This window comes from Rhinolophus ferrumequinum, chromosome 5 (assembly GCF_004115265.2).
Source record: "Rhinolophus ferrumequinum isolate MPI-CBG mRhiFer1 chromosome 5, mRhiFer1_v1.p, whole genome shotgun sequence".
NCBI lineage: Eukaryota > Metazoa > Chordata > Mammalia > Chiroptera > Rhinolophidae > Rhinolophus > Rhinolophus ferrumequinum.
Window position 1 is genome coordinate 35,948,343 of NC_046288.1, and position 21,150 is coordinate 35,969,492.

General features: G+C 35.1%; 1 protein-coding gene across 1 annotated transcript in view; it reads left to right on the top strand.

Moving 5' to 3' along the window:
- CFAP299 (cilia and flagella associated protein 299) overlaps positions 1 to 21,150 on the top strand; it is a 521,988-nt gene that overhangs the window by 202,722 nt on the left and 298,116 nt on the right. Inside the window, exon 3 of the mRNA XM_033106360.1 lies at positions 7,095 to 7,185. Coding sequence (XP_032962251.1) covers positions 7,095 to 7,185 — 91 coding nt within the window. The remainder of the gene's footprint in view (positions 1 to 7,094; positions 7,186 to 21,150) is intronic.

The window sequence follows — 21,150 nt, forward strand, 5'->3', positions numbered from 1 at the left end:
AGTGCCGTCACTGTTCTACTTCTTGATCCAGGTTGTGAGTTACAGCATTGGTTTTGTCATAATATATTAACTCTGTATTGAAGTGTTATGCTGTTTTACGTATGCTTGTTACATTTCACACATATAAAGATTAAAATCATCTTACAATTAGTATATTATTTTCATATTCAAGATATGGAACAGGAAGTTTTTCTCCATGCTATTTGAGGCAAATCACTGTAGGCTGTGTCATTTGGGTCCTTTTGTGGTTATCTGGCTTGAAATAGTTTGCACCATACTAAAGAGAGCTGGAGAGGAACAAATAGCTGACTTCAGTAACATAATATGTATCTCAAGAGGTGACAACTTTCTAACTTACTCCACATGAAAAAAGAAAACTTGAACTAGTTCCAAGTTGCACAAAAGAGGTTATAAGGCAAGCAAGACAGAAGATGGAAGGAAAAATAAAATGTGGGAAATGAGTTCTGAAGGCAGAAAGAGCATGCTCTGGACGGAATTGCACCCCCACCCCCAATTCATATGTGGAAACTCTCATCCCCAGTGTCATGGAATCTGGCCATGGGCCTTTGGGAGGTAATTAGATTTAGATGAGATTGTGATGGCGGGGCCCTCATGATAGGATTCGTGCCATGTTAGAAGAGACAACAGAGAACTTGATCTTGTTCTTCCTCTGTCATGTGAAGACACAGCAAGAAAACAGCAATCTGCAAGCCAGGAAGAGAGTTCTCACCAGAAACAGACCATGCTGGTACCCTGACTTTGGATTTACAATCTGCAAAACTGTGAGAAAAATGTTCATGAAGCCTAATAGTCTATGGCGTTTTGTTATGGCAGCCCAAGCTAAAACAGAGGAAATATATTATAATACATTTAGAAAAGAAATGTGAAGATTGACCAGTATTGGCAATATTTATAAAACATTGCATTTGGGGGGAAAGTGGGATATTTTCCCTCCTCATTTATGTAAAAGACAAAACAAAAAGTTATTGTTTTATCTTGGACAAAATGTACAAGATCATCTCTCTCTGACAAAGCAACAGGTGCCCTAAATTAAAGTACTATAAAAATATATCTCCCATATTTAATACTTCATTGTCTAAAAATCCACAATGTTGATTTAAATAAAATCGTGTTTCTAAATCAAGTTTGCAAACAATTTTTCTACTTTGGCCTCTGAAAAATCAAATATATGTTATTTGAATCCATACAAATACAAATACATACAAATAGTTTTCTCAGTAAACTTACCATGGGAAACTAATCTATTTCTGAAAACTGCTTTTTTATAGATAAGTGTGTTTGTTTCTTAAAAAAATTACATTATAGAATTTTTATAATAAACGTTTACTCATCTATTATTTTTTACTTTATTCTCCACTAAATTTTTTCAAACCGAGTTTACAAAAGCATCATTAAAGTAACTGGGGCACAGAGAGGTTGAATTGTTTTTTCAAACAAATGATAATGAGCTGAATGTAAATTCTAAACATGTGAAATGTAGACTGTGTCGGAGTTCGCTGATTTTAGAAGAGATCAACATTACCTCTGAACAGAGAAGTTCGTCAGAATTCCAGTATAGACTGGACTGATTATGGCTGATTACCTTTCCATACGGGTCTCAAGGCCATACTCTGGAAGCTCCCAGATGATGGCTGCTCACCTCACCCACCCACACCTCGCCCTCCACCCTACCCCCACACCACTCCTGTCGAAAGGTTCCTTATCCCCTGTGAATTCTCACTGTTTTCATGATGTGAAAATGTTATGATATAAATATAATGCTTTGATATATTGTGAGGCTTCACTATAGTAGAATAAAGCCTTGGGAATGGTGATATCTAGATTAAAATCTGAATTCCAGCTGATTTATAATCAAGTGCTTCTCCAGAGTAGAAATACACATATCCTCCTCTAAGGCTTTATTTGAGGATAATTGAAATTGTTTGCAAAATGCCTAGCATAGAGACTAGTCTGAAGGCTTCCAAGTAGATTAAATGTATTGCTACTAAAATCTCAGATTTGATTTAGTGATTATTCAGAAATTTCTTATTAGAACACATCTCAATGATTAATCAAACTTTGCCTATTAGAATATTCCCAATTAGACATTTAAAATTTCACGATGCTTAATCGCATAAATATTACTGCAAGATTTTATAATCTTTAAAATAAGCGAACTCCTAAGAAAGTAAGTTTCTATTTTAGCAGTTTTCCAAATTTTTTTATTCTTTCATTATTTATTCTTTCTCTGAGTGTTAATCTGATAATGTGAATATGTGTGATATGCAAACAGCATAATTAAATCATAAACCAGTAGCCTAATTGTTGAGGATTAAGAATATATTTAGAGTCACTCATGTAGGATTATATAAATACATTTAGCTAATGATTTAATGAGGTTGGTAAAAATTAACTCATCCATATAACTTTTACCCCAGTTTGAAAGTGTGGTGCAATGTAAACAACAAAGTTGGAATATTTCCTTTTATAAAACTTATAAGCCTAGGATTTTGTAACAGACCTACTTCACTTCTTGAGGAAGTAACTCTTTTTGTAATATTTATTTAAGCAAGGTTTTTCAGGTCACTGACTGTTAAATAAATCTAGTTAAGTAAGAGTAATGCATGTTAAAGATTTAAGAATTCCTTACCATACACTCTACATTAACTTTCTTTTCTAATATTTCCCCTTGCTGAGAAGTTTCAGGTTGTCAGATGTAGTGTGGCATAATAATTGATTATTTATATAACTTTTTTACTCTGCTGCAAATAGCTTAGGGGGGTTATAGACTTTATCCTCTTTGTTCCCAATTTATATAACAAAAATACTTTTATCTTCCTCATAGAGGTTGTAAGAAATTATGTAAGTCTGTGTAGTAAAAGAGGAACAATGTGATCTTAATGTATTGTCAGTATAATAGTCATATTTCTTAGACTGATTATAAATGAATTTTGGTGATCGATGATAGAGTATGATCATTTAAATCACAAGTATTACAGCTGTTAGGGGTTTTCGAGATTATTTAATCCATCATGAAACCCATGTTCAAAAAAAATGTGGTAAGTTGGTGAATAGGAATTGAAGATTGATGTTCCATCTTATATTTCAGTTTAATTTCCATTATCTCATGCTTCCATTTAAAATACTTAACTTTTTGACTATTTAAAAAGTAATTCATTTTAATTACACAAGTAATATAGACTCCTGGGGAATCCTTACAATGTTACAGATCAGGTTAACGTCCACTGTGATCACCAAGCCAATGCCATAAAAATGTCTTTTTCAGAAGGATGAGCAAATTTCCTATGCTGAATGTATCTGTTTATGTTAGGGTTAAACATAATAGAAAAACACAAAATGACTGTGGCCACAGCAAAATATAAACTCTTTTCAATCTTGTATTTCAGAAATGCATAGGGTGTCAATCAAGGCTGGGTTGGTGCTCTGAGGTGTCAGGGACTTGTTTCTCCATAATAGTGGCCTCCAATTTAGGTCCAGGTGGCAGATGGAGCAGCAGTCCTTATATTGCATTCCCACTATGGGTAAAATGGTACATTACCTCCTTTAATACACTTCCTAGAAGTTGTACATGATTTTCACTTGATTCCCATTGTGAAAAAGTCAGATGGGGATAAATAGCTGCAAGAGAGTCTAGGAAATGTAGTCTTTATTCCAGGAAGCGATATGCCCAGGTGAAAACTTTTATTTTCATGGAAGAAAGAACAGCGTTTGCCACAGTCCAGGGGCAGCAAGAATTCTGCTATTAATCCCTTGTCCGGTCTGGCCCAGATAGCTCATGAAAACCTCACCCATTAGCAAGAGAGCCTGGGCTGGCAGAATGTTAGGAGATCCTTCCCTATTAGTGAATGGCTCCTATAAATCTATTCTTTTGCCTTTTCATGTCTGATATCCCTGGGGATAATTTTGATCTTCCTCGGCACTCTTGTAAACTATTCCCAGGAACAATAACAACAAGGTAATGAGACAGTAAGTTACAAATTATATAATAAAGTGAACAACTCACACATGACACTATGAGTATATGTGTTTTTATGGGTGCAGAAATGTGTACATGAACTATAGAAAATAACCTTGAAAGGTGCATGCAAAACTGCTAATCATGGTTTCCTTTGGTGTTTTGGCATTTTGGTTGGTGAGCAAATTGAACTTTAACTTACCTGCAATGTTCTAAAGATTTACAACAAAACGAGATGTGTTTGGGGAGGTTTGAGGAGTAAGGCGTAAACTTGCTATATGAAAACTTTTAGGAACTCTGGAGCATCTTAACTGGATAGCCACTGTAGCAATTATAGGTTTTGTTCGTGAGGAATAGAAGCCGATTCTAATGAACTACATCAAAAAAGGAAAGTTATTGGAACAGCTCTGATGATCATAGATTGGAAGAAAAGTTGAGTGATGAGGCTATGTAGTAGCAGATAAGGACAGTCACTGCAACGCCAGCTGCCTTACATCCTGTGTCTTCTGTTAATGCTATACATTCTCATGAGGTGAAGTGACATTGGTCAAGCTTGAGGCATATTCATTAGCTGGAATTTATGGGGTAAGAGTTGTGAGTAAGCAGGTACCTTGATTGACTGTTCTACCAAGCTGTAGAATATGGGAGGGACCATTGCCCAAATAAAAATAAGTGTTCTGTTACCAGTAAAAGGGGAGGCATGTTAGGGAGGTAAAAACAACAAGTGTGTACCATTATCACAGAGGCCCACATGCCGAAATGTATTTCATTCTTTCAGCCAGAATTTTTAAAATGTTCTGTGGGTCTTGGGGGAAGGTTGTGCTTTGGGGCTAAGACTCTCTTAATTTTCACAAAGGTCCTTATTTGGTTATATCGTAATGAACTACATTGTTTAACACATTTTCTGTACTTTATAATTTTGCTCAGAAGTTGTTTTCCTTATTGCTCTTATTTGCTGTGCTATCTACTCTCAGTCTTTTTTGGTTATGCTATCGGAAGCCAGGGATGCATGGGCTACTGTTTACAAATATTTGCTACTGTTCCCTGGCAGGACTGTACTTTGCCATCCCCTTGATTTCAGGCCTGGCTGATAAAATGTGAGGGAAGTGACACGTGTCTCTTATAAGCAGATGCTTTAAGAGCGAGTGTGTGGCCATGTTCTCTTTTCCCTCTGCACAATAAGCAAAGATGTTTCAGGTAAAGGCTGTTTCATCAGCCTTTTACTTCATCCCTCTAAAGTGAAGAGCCACCATCAACCTGCTATTGAAGCATTGAATTATTGAGAAACGATCCTTTGAATTATAAACCACTGCTATTTGGGCCACTTGTTACTATAGCATAACCTAACCAGTCCTCACTGATACACTTGTAAAACTAATTCTCTGTTCAAACTTCACAGAGAATTTCTAACTTATTCTGGTTTTAAATATAGAATACAAGCAAGGAAGTTAGGTAGAAACTGACCAAGTGATGAGAAGTTATCGTATGAGCCAAGGAGAAACAATACATGTTTCTTTGGGCAAACAACTAATAAAATAAATTTGAAATATTAGAGATTTAATATCAGAGAAGTGCATGCATAGGTATTTTGTAATACGGAAGACTCGCTTTTGGACAGACCAATGGATTGAAAAATTTCTCAAATATATGATTCTCTCCATTGATACCAATTAGTGGTTATTTTTAATGTATATTTGGCTGTTTGAATTATTAGTTGATAGTGATACTAGAAGCCAAGGCATATAAAGCTAGAAAAGCAAAAGCTGACAAGTTATGATCAATTTAAAGTGTTTCATTTCTAGATCAATAAAGTAATCAGTAGGTTACACAGTGTACATGTCCATGTTGATTTAATGAAGCCTGGTAGTAATTTCTCTTTAACTTGTCACAAAAGGAAATAACCAGGTCCATTTTATCTCTTAAATATTTTTTATATCTATCCCTATCCTTGCCACAACAGTGGGTCTGTAAAAATTTTAGCTTTTGTTAATATTATATGGTTTCTCCCTCACTTTGTGCACTTACTCTCTGACTGCTTTGGAATTACTCAAGGATGTTCTGCCCTCTTATATCTCTATTCTTATATTCCTTTGTAGTTACTGACACCACTCTCATTCTTCACCCCACCTCCATTCTAAACTGGCTAATGCTGTCTCATCTTCTAACGTTTAGTTCAGTAAATGTTTTAAAGCTTAAGATTAAGTGACTTCCTTGAATAGATTGTACATTTCTCTTAATAACTCCTCTGATATCCATGCATATCTCTATTACAGTTATTACATGGTCTGACATTATAATATTTATGTATCTCATCATCTCTAAGAGACCACAGGCAACTTGCGAGCAGGGATTATGTGCCTAGTACAGTTCTTGGTACATTGTAGACAATAAAAATGTTTGCTGAATATATAGGAAATTGCAATATGAAGAAAGGATTATCATATCGCAAATCACTCTAGAACTCACTCTTCAATATGTGGTTTAATGTTGCTTGATCAAGATTTTTGTGATACATTTCCTTTAAATTTTACTTCTAGAGAAATTCATTTTTCTTTTGAATATTTAATGCTTTTTAAAAAATTTGACAGAGATAACTCAGTCTAGTTTCCTTTCTTGCCTTCATTATCTCCACTCATAGAGCTAAAATTAATGCTCTATACCAGTGACTGAATTGGCATAGGTATCTCTAGTATTTTAATTTTCTTATATTAAAGAAATAAATTCTATTTAAATTATAGGCAATTTAAAATTGTTGGGGTATAAATATTATAGTGAGGGATATAAATATATTAAATTTTCATGGCATGATAAAAAGAATAAAATGGGCATGTAAATGAAATTAACTGTATCTGGCATGAGTATTAATATGGGTATGTATATTATTTATAGACTCAATTCCAATTATTTTTAAATAAAGACTCTGTAACTGTATGAAGTTTGAGGAATCTAGTAGACTATAATAATTGTGCATGTTTTTTAATGACTGTGTATAATGTGTATATATCGTTTTAGTGTTATAAGAAAATCGTAACTTAGAATAAAGAAGAACTTTGGCCTCAGAGTGTTTTAAATATATTTGCTGTCTGATATATTATAATCGAAGACCTGCTTTTTACAGGACACTAACAAGTGCTGGTAAAGACCTGCAGGATAATTTTCTAAAGGCTTTGGCAGTGAGAGAAGAAGACAATCGCAATGGAAAAGTGAGCGTGAGTACATCTCATCCAACAACTAAAAGTATATATACTAAAGGCACAGTTAGTGTATAATATGTAGTTAGTTGATAATATGACTTTTAATATCTTTCCCGAAAAGTAATTCATGAGAATATAATATGGCTTTTTATTATTTATATATTATAGAAATATATGTAGACATATTTTTATTTCAATTAACATCTGTGGAAGTAGTGCAATGGTGAAAAAAATTGAGATTCTAATCATCTATTGCAGGGAAAACGCCTGTATATGGCAGACTGGTTGTCATTTCCAACTCTGTGCTATTCCTGTGTAGAAACTTCCTGCTTCTTTTTAGCTTGACCTCCCAGTACACTTCTCCAAGTCACACTACCCACTGGTCCCTAACTTTTGCCCTCCCTACTTGATTTCATGCTACCTCTAGAAGATAGTTCTAAGGTCTGCCCCATAGTCCTATCCTGGGAAATGGGATAAAAAGCACATGATGAGAGAGATGATTTTGAATCATCCAAGTAGAACATGCTCTTGCTTTATTAAAATGTGTGCTAGTTTCAAATATGTCAAGTTGTTAATATTGTTTGGAATACATATTTATTTTTACCCTGTGTTAATATAATATTAGTGATAACAGTCTTCTGTAAGTCTTAAAATGAGCCAAGTCAAGAAAACAGTTTCGTGCTGAAACTGTAATAAGTGACTTACAGAAAAATAATCATAGTAGTATGATGAAAAATTTAGAGCAAAAGAAAAATATGCATCTACGGTGGTCTATTTTACCAAAGTTTTCTCAGTAAAAAGATTGGAATTTTTCTCACTGTCAGGTCTCTTGAAAATTTCACATATAGACAAAATTCTCAATGTACTTCGGAGAAAGAATCATACCTTGGTTATATAATTGTATAGAATTAACCTGGACTTGAAATCAGGGAAAGTTTCTTGGAGGAAGTGGACTGAATGAGATTTAAAGAGGTAGGTTGGAAATATGGGCAGAGACGGGACTCTGGAGGACCTTGTAAATTACAATGGAAAAGTTTGGAATTTAGCTGACTCTTAATAGAAAGAGCAGCTAGAAATATGGGAAGAAATGCAGAAAAATGTGCTGTTACAGGAATTCATGATAAGGACACTGAACAAGGAGCCAACGATCGTTAGTGATCGAGCAAGATAAGGACTGAAATAAATCTATTGTGTTTGGCAACATGTACATTTGAGGAAAAAACAGTCACGGGGATATAAAGTACAGAATAGGGAATATAGTCAATAATATTGTAATAACTATGTATGGTGTCAGGTGGTTAAGAGACTTACCGGGGTGATCCCCTTGTAAGTTATATAAATGTCTAATCACTGTGTTGTATACCTGAAACTAATATAGCATTGTATGTCAACTGTAATTGGAACGTTAAAGAAACTTTAAAAAATTATTTGACAAGAACAAATTACATCTATACTAAGGATGGAAATCAGATACCATAGGGATGAAAAAATGGTTCACCGTTAGACAGTAGTACCAACAAACACAAACAGCTTTAGAGAGTGTAAGCCCATGTTTTTTTTTACTATAATGGTATACGTCCTCTCAAGATCTCCTAAATGTATTAGATTGGTGCAAAAGTAATTGCGGTTTTTGCAATTATTTTTAACCTTTTCAACCGTAATTACTCTTGTACCAACAGAATAAGTCAAATCACTTCAATTTTCACCATTTCAACCATCATTTACTTGACTCAAACTCCCATTCTACCTTAAACAAATTACTGTAACAGCCTCCTGAAGGATATGTGTATATATTTTCTTGCCCAACTTTCATCCATTTCTCAATCACTCAAGACGTATTTCTTGTGCACCTGCTCAAACCTGGAACTGTTCTAGTCACTGGGACACTGGGACACTGCAGATTTTATGTCCTTAAAGAGTTTTTATTTTAGGGAGGAAGACAGAAAATAATTAAGCAGAATAAAAGTAAAACAATTACTTTCAGCTCTGGATAAGTGCTTTGAAGATCATAAAATTAGAAAATTGAATAAAGGGCTATTGAATACAGAGTGTTTGGTTGCTTTAAGCACTGTATACAGAAAAATCACATTTAGGGGGTGACATATATTGGGATTTGAGGAAATGAAGAAGATAACTATGAAATTTGAAGGGAGAGACACACCAAACAGGGAAAAAGTATTTGAGAGGGAGAGATATTCCAAGAAGAAGAAACAACATATGAAAACCTCCTGAGATAACAGAAATCATAACATAGTCAACGTAAGAAGACCAGATAGCTGGAATATAGTTATTGAAGGGGAATATAAAGACAGATGCAATTAGAGAGGAAATCAGCAGCCAGATCATATAGGTTTTAAGAAATTTTATTTTATTCTTTACTTTTTATTCTTTTATTACTGTAATAGAAAATTGATAGACGATCTTAAGCAAAAAGTAACCTGACCTGATCTTGCTGCTTCTGTGTAATGTAGAAGATGTGGGAAAGAGAGATACAGTGGAAGCAAGAAGTTAGGGAGCTCATAATCAACAAGCAAGAGATGACATTTAAAACAGCATGGTAGTAGTTGAAATAGAGGGAAGTTACTGAATTGTTTCTATGTTTTGGAGGCAAAGCAGACACGACTCACTGATGGGTTGAATGTGGAATATTAGGGAGGAAATTTGGCTTGAACAAGTGCGTAGATGATGGTGGCATTCATTGTGACAGAATTCTTGTTAAGGAATGCTTATTTCAGGAATCAATAATTAGTGCTATTTTGGCTGTATTAATTTTGTGGTGCCTATTAGATATCCAAGTAGAGAAGGTGATTGTTCACTTACACATATTGATCTGGAACTTAGGGGAGAAGTCTTGGCTAGAATATAAATCTAAATAGAAAGTTATGAATGTCTAAATGGTATGTAAAGTCATGGCCTTGCAAAAGTTTACTAGGCAGAGAGTATAGGTAAAAAGATTGAAGTCTTATGACAATCTTTAGGACACTCCAGCATTTAGAGATCTGGAATGTGTAGAAGAGCCAGCTAATAATACTGAGAAGTAGAAAGTGAGGAAAATCAGATGAGAGTGATACTACAAACACAGGAGAAGAAAAAAATTCAAAATGAAGAATGCTCACCATCTCAAAAGCTGCTGAAAGGTTAAATATGATGATATATTAGTTTCCCACGGCTGCCATAACAAATTACCACAAACCGAGTGGCTTAAAATTCTCTCACAGTTCTGGAGGCTAGAAGTGGGAAATCAAGGTGTCAGCAGACCCATGCTCTCTCTGAAAGATGTAGGAGACTGTGTTCCATGCCTGTCCTTTAGCTTCTGGTGTTACCAGCAATCGTTGGGGTCCTTTGGTTTGCAAACATGTCAGTCTAATCTCTGCCTCCACCATCGCATGGCACTCTCCCTGTGTGTCTAATCTCTGTCTTCGGTTTTTATAAAAATACCAGTTATATTGGATTCTGCCCTCCAACTGAATATGATTTAATCTTAATTTTACGACATCTACAAAGGTACTATTTCCAAAGAAGGTCATATTCACAAGTATTGGGTTAAGACCTCAACATATCTTTTGAGGGCATATAATTTAGCCCACAACAAATGATTAAAAATTTGCCATTATTTATGACTAGAAAAAAAAAATATCATTGCATCGGCAAGGGCTGTTTCCATGGAAGGCTGTAGTTAAATGTTTCATGGAAGTAGGTAGAGAAAAGATAAAAGTATATAAGTGAAGGCAAAGAGAAGCAATTTCTTTTTAGGAATTTTGTAGTGAAGGGTAACACAGACATTGAGTGACAGCTGACGGAGGGCCTGGAGTCCAGGAAGCTTGCTTTGTTGTGTTTTAAGAAGGATAATATTAACTTGTGTGTTACGTTGATGGAATGATCCAGTAGACAGAGGGCTATTGATGATGTAGGGGAGAAAGGGAACACTTGCTGGAGAGAATTTCTTAAGTGGAAGATGAGATCCAGAGCACCAGGAAAGGGTTTGCCTTTGAGAGGGGCAGAAACCACTGGTGAAGTTAGAGCAGGGGAGAAGGAGGCTGAAGGCACTTCTGCCAAGTAGGTTGGTGGATTTGAACCTGGGAAGGTGCAAGAGCTCTGCTGCAAGTTTATCTGTTTTCTCTACATTGTTACTCCAAATGTTTAATTATGTCATTATGTTTTCTTTCCCCCTAGAGAAGGTCCTAAATTTAACTTTTATTCAGAATGCTAAGTAGTTAACATTTGATGCTGGGCAGTCACTGACTTGGAAACTGGAATCTTGTCAGACTCGTAACTTGCTGACTCTGAATATAACTTATGGTCATTTATTTGGGCCTTTGAATTTGTGATATTGTAATAATCAGCAGAATACGTATCTTTGTGTGAAGGGTGGCACTTTAGGCTTCATTTTCTATTTCCTCATCTTGTCTTAAAGCAGACTCCAAATGGTTTTATACCAAACTGTTTACAACCAAATATAACATAGTTTAGAAAGACTAATGATTAGGATCATAAGCTTACTTAAAGCCATTTACTAAATGGATGGGCTTTTTAAAAAGTATTCCTGTAAAACATACAATATTCATGAGATTTGAATCTGTACTAATTTGCTGTCAGCAGAAATTATGTGTGAATTTTATGCGGTCTGAACTCTCCAAGGGAAACGACTGTTTCCTAAACATTAGGATCTCTCCACATCATGTGTGAATGCAGAATAAATGGAGAACTTCCACCCAGAGGCACATTGGCTGGTCTTTTTGTGTCATCTTATTGAGAATACATACTAGAAAAATTATAATATAGTTTCAGAACTGACACAGTTGACCTGCGCGGCCTAATAAGGCTTGCAGGACAAATTCCATAGCAATTGTCCCAGGTAATTTTCTTTAAATGTAGCTAGGAAATTAGAAGATTAGATCTACTTTCCCACAGTCACACTTTTTATTGTACTTTTAATTTTAGTGGTCCCAGGTTGCAAGTGCTATTTTGTGTAATTGAATCGTGTTCTGGGTGTCCTTTTTCTCCCTTTAGTCAACTAATTGCAAAATTGATTTACTAGTTTTCTCCATTTAGGCCTGAATTTACTCTGCTATAGAACCTGGAGCTCTGGCAAACAGCACTTCCCTCTGTTCCCCATTCCCGTGAGCCCCACCCCATATTTTCAGTGCTCAAGTTATTTATTATATACATTCATACCATTCCCACAAAGCTACTGTTTGGACATGTAGTCTCAGGCTATGCCCTGGGAGGGAACAGGGTTTTATGAAAATTTGATACGTTTATATAACTGCTAGTCAAAGAATAAAAATACTTTAAAATGTGTTTCCTTAAAACTTTCAATTCAATAGATTCTGTTGACATAGACATTATTTAGATAAATAACTATTTTAAAAAAGCTTGTATCAATCCAGAGGTAACCCAATTTAATTAAAAAATCAGTATTATTTTATGAATGCCTCTGATTTTCATGTATAAAATATACTACATATGTGTATGTATGATATATGTGTACGTACATGTATCATACATACATATTGCTATACAAGTACTATATATAAACACATACGTTTCTTTCTTTACATTTTTTCCAAAATACTCTGTTTTAAATGACTATGATATTCCATGCATTTAGTTTAGACAAAATATTGAGCCTTATGTGCAATGCATGTAGAAAAATGTTTAAAAGGCTTAATTGTATGGTACTTCAAATGGCACAATGAGTATTTTTTCCTATTAATGTAACTACTTAATTTTATTTTAAATATGTGCCATTCATATGTGAAAACATTTCTACCTCATGCCCCATGTATTTCAGATTTAATAATTCTTTAAAGACTAAAATGATTAACCATTTCCTTCTCATCTGTAAGTAGATTTATTGTTTCCTGAGAAAGTGTAGTTTTCTGATTGTTTATGCTATGAAGTTTTTGACACTACCACCACAGTGAAGCATTTATTAAGTGTATGTTTATGGTAAGTGTTTGGAAAAGCACATTGAACAGATCTGGTTCTACGTATCCAGAAACTCACATCAGTGTGGCAAATCACAGTGTTGCAGGAGGACATAAAAAATTCACAGAATGGAACACACTGTATTAATATATGAGATATTGTACAATGTATTTTCTCAGAAAAATCAGTGAAAATGTTAAATAAATTGAATATTTAAATGAGACTAAGATTAAGGGTGTTTTTCCTTGCAATTTCCAGAAATGTCTTAATAGAAATGGTAGAATTACAGAGGATGCACGAAGATGTAACATCTTGAGAGCATTTCATATATATAATAGAGACTAAGGAAAATTTTAGAAGTCAATGTGTGATGATTGTATGAAAAAAAGACTACATAGAAATTAGAGTAAAGAGGTAAAAGGGGTTATTAGGAGACAATAATTTCCAATTTCTTACTAAATTACTCTGAGGTATTTACATAGCTTATCAATCTCTTTTCTTTCCTATGTTGGTGTTTATTACATAATTATGTTATATTTTTCCTACTTTCTTCTGATTTTTTATCTCAATCTCTTTTTTGAGCTGACCACCTCATACCTCCACCTGACCATACCTCCACCTGATTCCATCTGTCAATCATCCAGACCCATGAACTCACTGTCTATATAAGGTTTGACAATTAAATTTGCCAACTTTTTACAACGATGTTGCTAACCTTTTTTGGTATCAGAGGGATTATTCATTATGAGTTTGTACCAACTGGACAAACAGTTAACCAAGTTTACTATTTGGAAGTGCTGAAAAGGCTGTGTGAAAAAGTTAGACAAAACAACCTGAACTTTTCGCCAACAATTCATGGCTCTTGCATCATGACAATGCACCAGCTCACACAGCACTGTCTGGGCAGGAGTTTTTAGCCAGTAAACAAATAACTATATTGGAACACCCTCCCTACTCACCTTATCTGGCCCCCAATGACTTCTTTCTTTACCCAAAAATAAAGGAAATATTGAAAGGAAGACATTTTGATGACACTCAGGATATCAAGGGTAATACACCGATAGCTCTGATGGCCATTCCAGAAAAAGAGTTCCAAAATTGCTTTGAAGGGTGGACTAGGCGCTGGTGCTGGTGCATAGCAACCTAAGGGGAGTACTTCGAAGGTGACTGTAGTGATATTCAGCAATGAGGTATGTAGTACTTGTTCTAGGATGAGTTCACGAACTTAATTGTCAGACGTCAGATGCTTCTTGCTACCAAAACAGGATTCTCTGCTGTCCATCTATTAATTATTATTCATCAAAATTTAATTATTTATCAAATAGTGATAACTGGTTCTGTACCAGGCATAGTGCTAGCTTCTGGAGATACAATGGATAACAAGTGTCTATGGAGCTTAGAGTTCCTTGGGAAAGAAAAAAGTATAATCAGATAAGGATACAAATGAAGCAAAATTGCAACTGTGAAGGAAAAACACACAAAAATTCTGGTTGTGTATAAGTGGGTTGAGAGATGATATGATCAGACTTTCAGATAGAAAAGGTCAGTATGCCTTCAGTGTAGAGAATAAGTTACAGAGGAGATAAATAGATGCCAATATATGTATTGCAAGATTAGATGATAGAAGATGAGATGGTAGCATGGACCAGGAAGAAAATAGAATTGATTTGTGAATTATTTAGAAGGTAAACTAGGCAGGATGTGATGACAGGATATGGCTGCAGAGGTGGTTGAGGCAAAGGGAATGGTTCTGGATAAGGGCCTTCACAGCGGGTTACATGGTGCTCTACTCTTTAAGACATGGTGCATTCAAAGACCAGGAATGGGGTACAGAGAACATGGATCTGGTGTTGGAGATACTGAGTGTGAATTGTCTTTGACGAAACAAGTTGTTGAGATGTTAAGTAGACAGCTGGAGAAAAAGACCCTGCACTCAACCCCAATGTTTATGCCCACATTGCTATACCTTAGATACTGACATTTAATCTACAATTCAACCAAATGCTTTTTCTTCTTCCACTCCTCAGAATTCGCATCCAGTTGGTCACCAAGTCTAGTCAATTCTACTTTGTTAATATATGCCAAATAAACGTGGGGGAAGTGGCAAAAAAGCCAAGCAGTAAGCAACAGCCAGTTCTAATGGCTCTGTTGTTCTGTGCTCCGTAGCGTAGACATTGCCCCAGAGATGATGGGGATCCATGGCAGAATTTAAACAAATGGTCAAAGTGATGAGATACGTATTTTAAGAGTATATTGGCAGCAGTATGTGAGAATAAGTATGTGTCTGCAGGGGCGGGGGTTGAGATATGAGACAGGGAGGTCAACCGATAAGCCATTGTTACATTTCAGACAATAGGTAATAGAAGGCTGGGATAAAGAAATGAGAGAATGAAAGGTGGGAAAGAATTTGAGAAATTTTGGAGATAACTGCAAAGTATGTTTTTAGTTTTGATATAGGAAATGGTGAGAGGGAGTTTTTAAGTACTGTCCACATGTTTCTATTTGGGGGATTCGATGGAGTATATGCTGATTTTATTAATGGGAAGAGAAGTGTGATTCTGGCTTTAGGGGATTTAGTGTGTTTTAGTGGTTAAGAGCATAGAAGCTGGAGGTACACAGTCACTAGACTCACGTTCCAGATTTATCACTTATCCTGTATTACAGACTGCAAAGGGGCTATGAAAGTTTTCTAAGCCATGATGCCCTGCTATGTTATATAGAGATTTAGAGTACCCTCATCTTAATCTTGAGTATTTAACAGAAAATGTAGATTAAACACTTGGTACACTGCATGATACGTGACAAGTGTTTAATAAGTAATATGATTTCTGCAGTAAAAGAAAATTTTCACGTTGCTAGAGCTATAGTTGTGAATAAAATAGAAGTTGTAAAAAAATATGCGGTACTTTCATGGATTGTTTTTAAGGAAAGCATTGACTAGTTTTGAGTTTGTCTTTAAAAAAGATGATTGAATGGGTCTCCTGAGACAATTAGATACTTATAGATTTTATTAGGCTTCTAAATATTGGTGGTCATTGGCAAGATGTTATAGTAATAAGAATGTTAGAAAAACACATTATGTTATGGAATTCTTTTATGTTATAGGAAACCACAGTCCATCTCATTAGTGTTCTACTTTGTGCTAACCAGTTTGCTATTGCCATAAACAAAGATACGAAAGACAGGGGCCTTTCCTACAGTGTTTCTAATGTAGTAGGATTATGTAATTCTTTTAAGTGGTTAAGTGACAGGGTTGGGGGTGTTGTTATTTTTCAGATGGTACTAAACTAAGAATCCTGGATTTATTGAATGGAAAAAATAAAAATGAAATATTCCCTTCCTAATCAGAGACTCATGAGAATTGTAATGAAAGGTCACACGCTGTCCCAGGTTGGGAAAGTGGAACCTGTTGACACTTATTTTCCCACTGAATGTTGACTATGTAAATAGTTACATGGCTGACTAGTTTGGGCTTTGAAATATGCATTATTGAAGCTGGTATAAAATCACTGCTTACAGCTTTTTCTTCAGAGTCATTCAAAGAAACCACTGTACGTGGGTCAGGAAAACCTATGAATTAGGCAGTTCCTAATATACCCATTTCCTGTGTTGAAATCTCTGTGAAACATAAGATTGCGTTGTATATGGCCAGTAACATTGTGCTGACATGATCTTTTCCCTCCTTGCTATTTTCCAACTTCTATAAAATGTTCCCTTTTAAGAAAATGAAGGTATTATACATATGTTTATTTCCTTTTTAATTGAATCCATGCTTGTCCACTAATAAACCCTTATGGAAATTATATGACTCATACAATCTTACCTTCATTTTAAACAAATTACATCAATGTTTGTGGAAAATAAAATGCACATCAATTTCCATTTCACTAAAAAAAAGTATAGTTGAATAGATCTTTAATTTTTTATTTCCTGGTTAAAAATATGATACAGAGGCAGTGAGAAATTCTGTAGAGTGGAGTTTATGGAGCCATATTAATCTGAGTTTGAATCTTGGATTTCCCACTTATTACTAGCTAAATATAATAACTTCCTCAGCTCTACACAGCCTGAGTTTCCCCATCCACAATATGGGGATAAAAATTTTCATACAGCTAAGCTATATCTAGAATAAAATTATGTAACATTTAAAGCACAAATAAACCGAATCCTTAGTAGGTGTTCAGTAAGTTATAAATAATGTGTGTTGAGTTAGTTCAGGTTTCCTAGAAATAGAGCCTAAGATGCAGATTTTAGTACAAGTGGTTTAGTAAATTTTCTCATGCGAAACGTGCTTACAGGCATGAGGGAAGCAGGACAGGACAGAGGAAACAGGTAGGCAGACATGCAGTTTCAGGGGAAATCTAGCCTTGGTCTAATTACACAGGGAGCTCTGGAGTGTGAGTCGTATCAGTTTGCTCTGCTGTGAGGCAAAGGGGATGTGTAGAAGGATGCGCCCTTCTACAACTTTCCAGTCTCTATCAATTCATGGTCAGCTGCCACAGAGGTTGGGGGAGGAAGGAGCAGAGTGGCTCCTGTCAGCCAAAGGCAGACATTTTTGAGAAGAGTGCAAGTGTGAACTTTTAGCCTTTAACACCTGCAGCATTGGGAGCTGGGTGAACCCACCTGGGAGCCAGACCTCGGAGGGACACCCCCACCAGGCACTGCAGATGCAAAGCTTAGTTTTGCCACCTTTGAAAGAAATGAGTGGGGGATCAAATATATGGTGATGGAAGGAGAACTGACTCCGGGTGGTGAACACACAACGGGATTTATAGATGATGTAATGCAGAATTGTACACCTGAAATCTATGTAATTTTACTAACAATTGTCACCCCAATACATTATTAAAAAAAAGAAAGAAAGAAAGAAAGAAATGAGTGCCACTCTGTCAATAATGTCATCCTGTATAGACAAAAACGTTTTAAGATATTTAAATTAATCAGGTATTTTTAAATGAAAGTTTGTTATTTGTTTAGTGTCTAATTTTGTCAATCATTTTTAGATGAAAGTGTAATTAATTTCTTTAGTGTTCCATTTCCATAGTCATTTGAAGTAAAATAATGTGTATTTTATTTGAAAGACATCTTCATTTACAAATAATCAGAAGTCCGAACATGGTTTTCAGGCTCAGAAATGTTGCATCTATAGTAAGCTTTCCCATTTAAATCTTAGATCCACTAGTACACGTCCTCATATAGAAGAGATGCCATTTTATTTGGATTGACAGAATCAAGCCAATGAAGCAACTCATAAGTGAGCAACCAGCAGCGTGTCTGAGTGCATTCACGAAAGATATGTTTGTGATTATAATAAGTAATAATTGCCATCATAAGGAGTGGAGATACAGTTTACTACTTTCTGGACACTATGCACTTTCAGATCTAGCTTTGGATGCTTCTGGCTGCTTGTGGACTACAAAAAAGAGTAAAGATGATATAAGGTCACCAAAATTTGAAAAAAAAAATGAATATCTGCCAGATTATGGAGTTATATTCCCAATGTTCTATGCAAACAAGTTACCTTGGATATTTGTCCAAAGGTGAAATGTAGTAGGATTGTTTAGACATTAATAGAGGTATGAACATCCTAAGAATGTATTGCTCCTCTTTATAAATAAAAATAGAGCTACTAATAGTAAAAAGACCACTGATTTACTCACAGCAAGTGCACTGATAACAAAAGTTTATGTGAACTTTCAAGTCTCCAATCCCTTAACCACCAATTTAAAATCCACAAAATTCTGAAAACCAAAGGATCTTGCAAAGTTTGGAATAAAGTTATTTGGCAGTGAAACCTGACCTGACATGAAGCTATTTATAGACTGTATCTCATTTAGTGTGACTATCCCTTTATTTCACTGGAGAAAAATTAATGTGTTTGGTTACTGGATGCTGTCCTAGGCTTACCTTGGAAGGTCGATTAATATGTGTTTATCTACCATATTATCTTACCAAAATCCAAATATTCTGACTTCTAAAACAATTCTAGTTCCAAAGATTTCAGGTAATAGATTATGAACTTGTATATACTTGTGTACAAAATATATACTTTGTGTATCTGTATATATTATATATATATATTATATATTATATATATGAAGTATTGTATTGATTATGGTAAAGTGAGCTGTATAAGAAAGCAAAACAAATCTTAATGGTTTTATAATAAAAATGTATTGCTCTCTTACTTTATGCTCAGTTACTGTGTTAAACTCACAGTAGGGCTTTTTCTGTTTCATGTACTCATTCAGGGAACTATTTTGATAGATAAGCTCTATTGTCTTTGCTATATAGCTTGTGAAAATTCTCTGGATATTGGGAATCAGCTCAGGGAAGAGAGGGAGAGGAAGGGTGAAAAGGAGAAGGAGAGGAAGAGGGAAAGGTGGGAGAGGGAGAGGGAGAGGGAGAGGGAGAGGGAGAGGGAGAGGGAGAGGGAGAGAGAGAGAGAGAGAGAAATATCATTGAGAAGGTGAGAAGGTTCTTTATGCGTCAGGCCTGGAAGTATGATTTACAGTACTCTGTCCCATTTCTCTTGTCTGGGACTCAGTCATATGGCCACACCTACTTGGGAAGACTGGGAAATGTGGTCTAGCTGAGTGCCAGGAGCAAAGGGAAATGTGATTGGTGAATTACTAGTTGATTCTGTTATCTGCCACATACGCATATGAACACATTTTTGTCATTGCTGTGTAATATTTCCAGTGCAAAATATTTATTCACAGAAAAATGATTTCTTAATTAAAGTCATTACTGATTTTTAGTAAATGAATGACATTTACATTCCTAAAAACAATGGAGAGACTGAAAAAGAAGACGAATGGTGTGGGTAATCTGTCCTATCAGATAATAACATACATTAAAAAGTCTCCATCGCTAAGACAATATGGTACTGGGGCATGGCTAGATAGATGCTCAACTGTACTAGTAATCAGAGAAGTGAAAATTAAAATGAGTTATGTTTTACACCCAAAAGACTGGCAAAAAATAAAAAGATCATTCTTTCTAAATGCAAGTGAGGATGAGAAGTAAGACACCATGTTCAGAGCTGTCAGGAGAGTGCCTTATTAGGTGCATTTCACAGAGCAATTTGGTAATATCTGGTCAAAAGAAAGATATGTACAGTCTTTGAACTAGAAGATACATATCTGAGAGAAACTGTTATATCTCTATATCTATATCTCTATACCTACTGTCATATGTATGTGTGTGTATATGTATATATATGTATATACACACATACATATGATAATTACAGCTATGTGTGTTGTAGCATTGCTTTGAATAGTAAAATGCCCTACATGTTCATAAACATGAGAACAAATTGTGGTTCATGCATAGAATGGGATGGTGCACATCAATCAATGTGAAAAACTAGGTGTGTTCTGTGTATCAACATGGAATCATCTTAAAAATATCATGTTAAGTGAAAAGAAAAATGTATGTTTCAGAGTAATGTGTGCAGGACCCTCCCTCAGTCAGTGACAAGCTCTGTTCTTTTCTCTGTCTCAGTTTCTTTGTCTTTATTGGGTTAATAACAGTATCAAATTAGAACAGGTGTGAGGATTAAAGGAACTAACACAGACAAAGTGCTTCGAACACTATTTGGAACATAGTAAATTCTCTACAAGTATCATTATTAAAAATATTTACATAAAGTTTAAAAAAATACAAAGTACTTGATAATTTTTTATGCATACACTCATGTTCTAATTGTATAAAAATTACATGGGGATAATACACACCATATTTAGGAAAGTGGTTATATTGTGCAAGGTAGGAGGAGGTTGGAAAGGAAAGGGGAAAAGAACAGAACTGAAGAATAGATTCTTATGTCAGGTTTTCTTTCTTTAAAATTTATGATAACAGTATGGGAGAATGTGAACATTTGAGTAAGCTGCTTAGCTGGATGTTGGCTAATGGATATTATTTTTGGTAATTATGTTAATATTAGTTATGTTAATCTCTTTTGTAATTTTCTTTATGTTTGGAATATTTCAGTCAGAAATGGAAGCAGTAAACCTAGATTATAATATTTTGGAAAAATTTTAA